General features: G+C 34.2%; 1 protein-coding gene across 1 annotated transcript; it reads right to left on the reverse strand.

Moving 5' to 3' along the window:
• Positions 1-220: 220 nt before the first annotated feature.
• LOC135849173 (very long chain fatty acid elongase AAEL008004-like) lies at positions 221-7,584 on the reverse strand. Its single transcript, XM_065369461.1, has 7 exons — positions 7,240-7,584; positions 6,954-7,144; positions 6,649-6,732; positions 1,879-1,935; positions 900-1,005; positions 673-809; positions 221-569 (listed from the first exon to the last, which is right to left on the reverse strand). Exons 1-7 carry the CDS (start codon positions 7,295-7,297, stop codon positions 360-362), a joined length of 843 nt encoding a protein of 280 aa, XP_065225533.1. The 5' UTR covers positions 7,298-7,584; the 3' UTR covers positions 221-359.
• Between the last annotated feature and the right edge of the window lie 2,442 nt (positions 7,585-10,026).

Consider the following 10,026-nt stretch of genomic DNA (forward strand, 5'->3'; position numbering starts at 1 on the left):
TAAGGATATTGACCACAGAACAATTATCATCAATGTCGAATCAATTCAGGGATAATCCATTATTCATTACTCTAGGAAATAGGTAGGTAGGTACGTATCACAACAACCATCATCCTCTCGTTGGGAAGTTCGCTGAACCGATGACGTCACATAATTTCCAACACCAATTCTGAGCAAATGATTCTTCGTCGATCGTCGCGAAGTATCGAAAAAAAAAAGGAGAACAAATTTACGTATATTTAAAACACTAAAACAAAACAAGAAAAAAAAACAGAGAAAAAAAAACAAACAAACATAAACATTGATTAAATATTACGACTTGTTGAATTTTAGGTAAGTAGTAATTTTGAACGTTGGTTTCACTCTTTTTTATTTTTAACTTCTGCACTTGTACCGTTCAAGTTTTTAGTTTTTTTCGGGCTAAGGTAAGCTTTTCGATAAAAGTCCCAGAATAACCAAAACATAAACACGTCTTGAGGTATTCCGATAGCGATTAGGTATTTTGGGAAGTTACAGTTGGTGGCGAATAGACCCAACATGGCGTGTAGACCGGTGATGATGAATTGAATCTGGAATCATAACGAATAATTTGATTATACCTAATTACTTACCTACATACTTGTATGAATGAGCTGAGTAAAAGTATAAAAGCTGAACTTGAGCAGAAATTACCAGTTGCAATTGAGTTATGTATTTTTTCCACCATAATGATTTATTGCTAAGCAAATGCAACGCTGTGATCAAATAGTAAGTGTACATTATCATGTGGACAAATGCATTTACAGTACCGAAAAATGCAATATGGCCTCCTGCAATAAGTAAATCATCGTTAGGTTCATTAGCATCGCGTAAATCGATCAAATATACTTAGTTGACGAGTTACATGAAATACACATTACCTGGATAATACTTGGTAACAAACCATCCGAAAGTGAATACTAATGTATGATGATACACGTGCAGAAATGTAACTTGAGATTGTTTTTTTCTCAATACAAAAAACACCTAGTAAGTTAACGAAAAAAATTAATCACTAGGTATTATAACTTAATCACTATGGTCACACTTGTGTAAGTTTACTCCAACACCTTAGAGCAACGATCAGACGAAAATTAGTTCTGGCAAATATGCAAATAATGTTACAATTATTAGAGTAATTCTCTGGTAAGTATTCGACATTTAGCCATAGGGAATGAAACAATCAACATGAACATAGATGAATCCACCAGTAACAGGAAAGATGTACGAAAAAAAGCCTACTTGAAAAGCAACGAACAGATCACTATTGTCTGAAGATACGTAAGTGTTATGACGTAGGAATTTGAATTAGTATTACCTACGGAAGCATTCTTCCTTCAAATTAGAATTCAGATGCATTGCCCATAGTCTACATATTTACTGATTAAAGGCATTCATTACTACAATGTGAGATAATCATTGAGGAATTAGGTAAACAGGCCCATCCCCCATAGCAATGCATCGACGATGACGATGAACCATGTAAGTAAATGAAAACAGCTGTTAGTGAATCACCGTTTGATGTACCTAATTACTAAAAGCGTTAATGTGTTCGGTTTGAGTAGGTAATTCAATTAGCATGCGATGCCAGTAGCTTAATCACAGCTCATAAATCCAAAATCAGCTTCTGGAGTTTCTGGTAGTGGTAGGTCGTTGTGTATTGAGGAATCTCTTCGGTTATTTCTCAACATTGATGTGATGAGATGAAGAAGCTTCAAAAGCATTGAACAGATAATTTGATTTAATAAGGCCAATGGTTTTCGCATGCTTATGATAATTGCTAATAACTGCACCGAAATCCGAATGCCCTGTATCCTTTGTGTTAGAAGTAGAAGTAATTGAATATTCAAAAACACATACCGTATCCAGTAGATCAAGTAATTTCGTCATGAAGTACACCCATACTGCTCTGGCTTGCTGGAAACATAGAAACACACAACACCATGGTTTGTTAATTCACAATATCGCGAAATTGCTCAAATTAATCGCGATTTTTAAAGATAATTAATGAAAATACGATCACGAATCGCACTAATATCAAAGCTAATGGCCGCTTGATGAAATTTCTGGCAAAAAGTAACTAGATGTAATCCGTAATCGATTATCGAAATCGATTAGCTTATCAAAAACAAAAAAGCATTGATAAGGGAGGTATATTTGATAAGAATGGTCAAAAATCATTTTTTAACCCCATTTCGAGATGTTTATGATCACTTTAGACATTTATTAAACGCTGTTATTGTGAATAATAATTAAAAATAGGATTTAATTCAATTAATCGTTCCAGTAAAAGACTGAGCCTCAAGGTCGTTGCACTGTTTCAGGGGGAAAATTTTTGTTGTCATGTTATGTTATCAATCAACATTCACGATGACGTCACCTGACGTCGGCCCTTTTTATTTTTTTTTATCAGTTTTTACTTTGTAGTCAAATTTTTGTAAAAAATGATTGCTATGGCTATTGCAGTAGGCCCAACTTTGGATAAAAAGGTCGGGGGTCAGAAATTTTGATAATTCTCGACGTTTTGAGCTCAAACTAGACGATTCCCGGTTTGTCAGTTTTTATATATATACCTAGATTTTTATTTATTTTTATTTATAAGTTTCAGCAGGATTGAGATTTTTACATTTTATGACCTGGAACCTGGAACCTGCTCTAATTGATCAAATCAACTCAAACTTAGGGAATAGGGTTCTTTTAGGACCTAAAATTGACCCCCGCAGTTTGAAGGGCCAAAGTTGAAAATTACAGAAAGGTCATTTTTTGGAGGGGCATAATATGATCCCAAATAGATGAAAAAGGTTCAAAATCATACCATTGGTCAGTACTCCCGTTGTGATCAACATATCCAAATTTCAGCTTCCTAGGTCATCCCCACCCCAATTAAGGTGGGAAAACCACATTTGACCCCAGTTTTTGACCCCCTCACCCCCAAAATCGATCTAAAAGGTCCAAATTTTCAGCATACAATGGGAGGGTGCCCCATGAGTGATTATTGCAGGTTTCAACCTTCCAACCCTATTTGACCTCTCTCTAGGATCAAAAAAGTGGATTTTTTTTGCTAATTTACGTGTTTTTCAATTTTTCAGACAGCCTGTAGCCCCTCCAAATTGACCTAGAGGGTCCAAATTTTTACAGTACAATGGGAGGGTGTACCCGAAGTGCCTTTTGCATGTTTCAACCTTCCAACCCTATTTGACCAATTGACCCCTTTCCTGAGTCAAATGTGTTTTTCGATGTTTAGGAAAGCCTACAGCACCTTCAAATTGACATAGAGGGTTCAAATTCAAATGTTCACAGTACAATGGGAAGATGTACCCGAGACCCCTTTTACCGGTTTCAACCTTCCAACCCCATTTGACCTGTTTCAGGGTCAAGACAGGTTTGTTACCATACTTTTTGCAGGAGGAAGAAGAAAGTTGGGTGAAGCCCGAGGGGGGTGCAGGGGGGAAGGAGTCCTCTTGCGAATATAAGAAGGAAACCGCGGAAAGAGAAAGTTGGGCGAAGCCCAAGGGGTGGTTCAGGGGGGGACAAAGTCCACCCCAAATGCAGGCGAAGCATAGGAGCGAAACGAGGGTGCGAGTAGTTCAAGAGCCCTCAATGTTTCTGGCACAAAAATTTGGCTCTTACGTAGCGGCAGACTGCTACGACTTTTTTCATTTTGAGCTTTATTTTGAGTTTTCGATGATGTTTTGAACTTTTGACTACTGATAATGGATACAATTTTAATTTGAGTTTTGATTTTGACGTTCAAGTTGAGATCAGGCTGCAAGTGCAAGAGTAAAGTCAGAGTAGGTGAGAAAATACTGAAAAGAGCAGGACAGACTGACAGCCGTATAGCCTCGAACGTGAGCCCTGAAACTCAAACTGTGATCAGGGCTTTTCAGGGCTTGTGTAAATTTTGTAAATTGGAATTACCGTTCTGTGCATCTCAAAACTTCAAAAGTCAAAAAAGATGATTTTCAAAAAAAAAAAAATTACAACTTCAGCAAAAAGTTTGATACATATTTCAAGTTTTTTTTGGTATATTATTTATAATAAGTATTCTGTAGGGGTCTAGTTTATCGTTCTTTGAAAAATGATACCTACTTAAAAAATTTGGAGAATAATTAAAAATTCCAAAAAAAATTTGATTAAAAAAAACTGTTCCATTCAAATACCTAATTTTGAAAAAAGCAATTGGAATCTGCCCTTATGAGGCTTTTTTTTCAACATAAAATTAAATAAGATTTTCCTTTTATTCTTTATTAAAATTGTAATTGAAGGGTTTCATGGAAAAGGGGCTTTGGTCAATTTTTTTCCACTGATTTTTATAAGTTCAAATAGACTTAAAAAAATTTTCTACAAGCCAACATTTTCCTAAAAATTCAATACGTTCAAATATCAAAATTGTAAATGAAAAAAAAAAAACAAGAAAAATGACCAAGGCCCCTTTTCCATGGAACCCTTCAACTTCAAGCCCCAAAAAGCCCCGGAAAGCCCTGAACACTTCATTCAAGCCCTGGACACTGAGCCCTGAAACCCAAACCCAAAGTTTCCTGGGCCCCAATCCGAGCCCAAGACCGCATAAATTTTTGATTGAAAGCCCAAGCCCCAAAATCCGGAACCCAAAACAAAATCGTTCGAGGTCTCATCCCACCCTTTGAAAGAGTAAATAAGGTAATAGTGATTTTTTGACGTTTACCTACTCCAAGATTATACTTGAATGTTTTTCAAGTGTTTCGTTCATTTTTTTTCACGTTCTTCTAACAAAAACAATCGGTTGTGATGTGTAATTGGGTAATTAAATACTTATAATTTCAAATTTTTCAATAAAAACGAGCAAAAATTCTCTGTTTTTTGGCCTAAATTGAAAAAAAAATAGAGATAAGAGTAGGAGTAGGTAAATGAGATAATAGGTACTCTTTCCAATCTTCAGAAAGATCCTTTTTAATGGTAAATAAATTGACAAAGTGGTGAAATCCTCACTCTCTTCAAAATTCAAATTGAATGAAAGTGAAACTCACCTAAAAGGATAGTTTTGATGTGTAAATTCACATCAAATAAATTTTTGAGTTGACCCTCCCTGACTGTATGTGCTCAAAATTCTGTCTCTAAAGTCTAAAAAGAATTTGATCCAAAATTTCTGAAACTTTCACAGAAAATATCCGCTATGTGCAGGTACAAGAATGTGAATTTCTTCAAAAAATTATATATTTTAATTTTTGGATTTTTCTCGCTTCCACCTCTCAAATTGTTGATTTTAATTTTTTGAAAATTTCTATAAATTTCACTTTGAAATCAAGTTTGCGTCGGTCCGAGAAACCGTTCATCGCAAAAAAATCAAAAAAAATTTGTAAATCTTGGTCAAAATTTTTCTGAATTATACTCTCAACTCTCTTTACCTGCATGAAAAAACCTCTCAAAAATTGAAATCTGTTAAACTGGTTTGAATATATTTCTGGGCAAATACGTTTAAAATAACACTCTTTCTGAAACGAAAAAACCTCCCTCATCTTCATAGTTCATTTTAAGTAAGGGGAGGGGGAGGGGAGGGGTTACAGGAAAGGATTTCATGCATGCAGGTACTGAAAGTTTTTTTTTTGGTGAAATCAGTATTTTGACATTTTTATTGTGTCTTTTTACGTGAGTGCATTGCTCAAAATTCATTTACTATGCATTTCAAAAACATCGAGACCGACAAAAACTCTTTCGGTCTCGAAAGAAGCGTTCACTCCTCCCCCCATCCCTCGGTATGAGACTCCTACAAGTTTTTAAAAAATGAAGAACAGAATTCAATGGATGAAGACTTTTATTTCTGTTTTTGAATTTCTGAGATGAATAATACATATTTTTAAAAAATCATTCCCTACACTTTCTCCTAAAATGAACAACGGGGAGGAAGCAGGTTTTTTTTTGAAAAGAGAGGCTATTTAGAACGGATTTGCCCGGAAATGAGAAATTTTCAAAAGATTTTTACAGATTTCAATTTTTGATTTTTTTTTTTAAATCTCAACTTTGGGGGCTTTAATAAAAAAGTTGAATGGCACCAAGAGTGTTTGGAGAACCAAGGGATTTTTTTCTAGAAAGAGTAAAACAAATTTTTAAAAAAAATGAATTTCGCGATGGTATTTTCTTCATTTTTTGCTAAAAAGTTTCAAATTTCTCACTCCCCCCTTCCAAATTCTAAATATGTATGGGAATAGTTTTTTTTTAAATCCTACCCAGTGACTATTTTCTATGAAAATTTCAAAAATTTTGTACCATACCTTCCATGGATGAAAATATTGATTTTTGATCACATATTGTCAAATTAGTTGGGCTGGGGAGTGAGGAGGATGGTCGACTCAAAATTTTTTCAGATATGTTTCTACATCAAAACTATAACTTTTTGGGCGAGCTTCGTCCGATGTCAAGGAAGTGTTAATTTCACCATCTTACCCTTGAATAAGGCTCTTCCTAAAGAATTCATCCTTTTGGCCTTTAAAATCAGTGCTGATGAAACACTTTGGAGACATGGAGAGTTGATTTTCTCCTTTTCCTTTTCATTAAATAAAATGAATTACTTCACTTTGGGAAACATTTAGATTAGAAATACCATTACCTACAAATATATCCTACTTTGACTATAGTATGTAAATCTAGACCTACCTCTCTTCCATGTTCTGTATCCGAGTAATCGATTTCTATACAGTGAAAATTGTAATTTCCTCTAAACCATAATACTCGACAAGCCTGCAAATGAACAATAATATATTGAAATTAATTAATAAAAACTGACCATCTCTTCTGACATTTCTTTAGACGAAGAATGCTACCGAATTCAGCTTCTGTTCGGTGACTTTTTCATATACAAATACAGACCCGACCCCCCGGAGATTTTTTTGAAATTCCCTACAATGCAATGCTATAGGTAGGTAGAACTTATACTTAGGTACTATAATAGGAGTATTTACTTCTTTAACGATATACGCAGCTAGAAACACTTGAACGGCGTTATAAAGAATAATTATCTTTTCGATTTTGAACGGAGATCTGTTTTTCATCAACGATGGGCCGAGTTTTTGTACAAAGTATAAATACGATACTATGATGACAATCGGCGAGATCGGTGACCCCATTAAGAACCAGTTTCGTACTCGTGGATCTGTTAGTGTTGTACAAAATAAAAAAAAAATCCATAATAACTGATTAATTTTTAACTAAATAGTATATTACCGTACATATTTTCATATTACATACCCGCATATTTTTCTATTTCATCGAATAACTCGACACTTTTCCATATAAGCGATGTCATTTGTAAATTTATTATTAAAGATAAATTATTGGGAAAAAAATTAGATAATAAAAAACTATACGATTAATTAATCATTTTAGCGGCACAAGTATATAGGCGAAAATTTCACACAAAAGGAAGTTGAAAAAAATACATGTAATTTTACTAAATTATGTAGGTCATTTCCCTAAACATATTTTTAATATTTTTTTTTTAAACATTCGACTAAGTAAGTTTCCAGTTCGGAGTACATCGTTCATTGCCAAGGTTTTGTTGAATATTCATCGCGCTACGATCGGTACCACAAATCAATTATACGATACAAGTTCGATTCGTCGTAGGTATTTCGTAATAGGATTATTAATTAGATGTTCATCCATTATATTCAAATTAAATCTGGGAAAACAAATGCATAAATGATAATTAGAGAATATTTCTACAGTATATTCATCCTCACTTTATATAATTAGCTGTGTATTACGCGCAGCCGGAGCGTCATTTTCGATGTGATGCAATTTACGTCATTCACTCTGAGTGTTGATTTTCATATTAAGTTCATCCCTTATATGGATTCAACCTATTTTCTTTCATTTTTCAATATCTTCGATCTATTGATAATCCGTATTGTTCGATATAAAAGTTGAATATTTGTTCAAAAAAAAAACACATGTCGAGTTGACGATGCATCGATGATAAAAAAAGATCCATATTAACATATGTAGGTAATGTGCAAGGTGACTCGATTATGCAGCTGATTATACAAAGATTAAGAGACTACGTGTACTTTCATTTTATCTAGCTTCATTGCATTTTAAATTGTTATGATTTGACATCGTTAATTGAATTTATTAAAGATGACTGCAGAGAAGAAAATGGAAATAAGATTTTTGCAATGATAAAAATAATATAATCAACAATTTCGCAGCGGTGTTTACAAAACATTCTATCGACAAAAGAAGAATTTTCACGAGTAAAATATTCCATTCATGATGAGAACGATAATAACAAAGTCATTAAAATCATTTCGTTTCCTCACAGAATAGAAAAAAAAACTATAAATTTTCAACTATTTTGGCGAGTTTTTGGCACTTTTTGAATCTTTGTCTCCTTTAACACGTTTCATGATTTGTCTCGAAATGATTGAGGTGACTTCGCTCGAGTAAGTATCAGGAACCTGGAAACAATACCGATCAGAACATTGTTTCGTTGAATTTCAGCAGGATTTTGGGAATATTCGATTTACCTACCTATCCATATCAGTAATACCATAGGGTGATCCATACTGCAATTGGCACGTTGTCTTCGTTACTTGTTTCTGAAAAAAGAAGCCGAATTAGAAAATGAATACTTTTGAAAGAGTGTGAAGATTAACTTTATAATAGGTAACATCATTTTTACTAAATTGACCTGGAAAGCTGAAATTTGGTACACACTGTATTATCGACCAGCCAAATCGATTGAGCAATTCTGGAACCTCCAGCAGATTTTCAAAACTTCAAATTCCCAGAAGAATTATTCAAATGAGTTAACAAATTGAGATTTGCTCTAATAAGTCGATTGCAGGTGATTTCAAGTCTTTTTGGGACCTCCAGTGACTTTTTGAAAATTCCTGGAGCCTCCAGCAGATTTTCAAAACTTTAAATTCCCATGAAATTTTTTCAAATGCAGTTATAAAATAGAGATTTACTGTATCAAGTCAACTGCAGGTGATTTCAGGTCGTTTTGGAACCTACAGTGACTTTTTGGAAATTCCTGGAGCCTCCAGCAGATTTTCAAAACTTCAAATTCCCACAAAATTTTTCCAAATGCAGTTATAAAATAGAGATTTATTCTATCAAGTCAACTGCAGGTGATTTCAGGTCGTTTTGGAACCTACAGTGACTTTTTGGAAATTCCTGGAGCCTCCAGCAGATTTTCAAAACTTCAAATCCCCACAAAATTTTTCCAGATGAAGTTAAAAAACAGAGATTTACTCTAATAAGTCAATTGCTGGTGATTTCAGGTCGTTTTGAGACCTTCAATTACTTTTTGGAAATTCCTGGATCCTCCAGCAGATTTTCAAAACTTCAACTCCATCAAGTCAACTGCAGGTGATTTCAGGTCGTTTTGGAACCTTCAGTGACCTTTTGGAAATTCCTGGAGCCTCAAGCAGATTTTCAAAACTCCAAATTCCCACAACATTTTTTTCAAATGAAGTCAAAAAACAGAGATATGCTCAATTAAGTCGATTTCAGGGTATTTCAAATCGTTTTGAAATCTCTAGTAACTTTTTGGAAATTCCTGGAGCCTCCAGCAAATTTTCAGAACTCCAAATTCGCACAGAATTTTTTCAAATCAAGTTAAAAAAACATAAATTTATTCCATTAAGTCGATTGCAGATGATTTCAAGTCGTTTTGGAACCTTCAGGGACTTTTTGGAAATTCCTGGAGCCTCCAGTAGATTTTAAAGACTTCAAATTCCCAGAAAAATTTTCCAATTATGTTAAAAAATAGATATTTGCTCTAATAAGTCAATTGCAGGTGATTTCAGGTCGTTTTGGAACCTTCAGTGACCTTTTGGAAATTCCTGGAGCCTCCAGCAGATTTTCAAAACTTCAAATTCCCACAACCTTATTTCACATGAAGTTAAAAATCAGAGATTTACTCTAATAAGTCGATTGCAGGTGATTTCAAGTCGTTTTGGAACCTTCAGTGACTTTTTGGAAATTCCTGGAGCCTCCAGCAAATTTCCAAAACTTCAAATCCCCAGA

This window comes from Planococcus citri, chromosome 5 (assembly GCF_950023065.1).
Source record: "Planococcus citri chromosome 5, ihPlaCitr1.1, whole genome shotgun sequence".
Lineage (NCBI taxonomy): Eukaryota > Metazoa > Arthropoda > Insecta > Hemiptera > Pseudococcidae > Planococcus > Planococcus citri.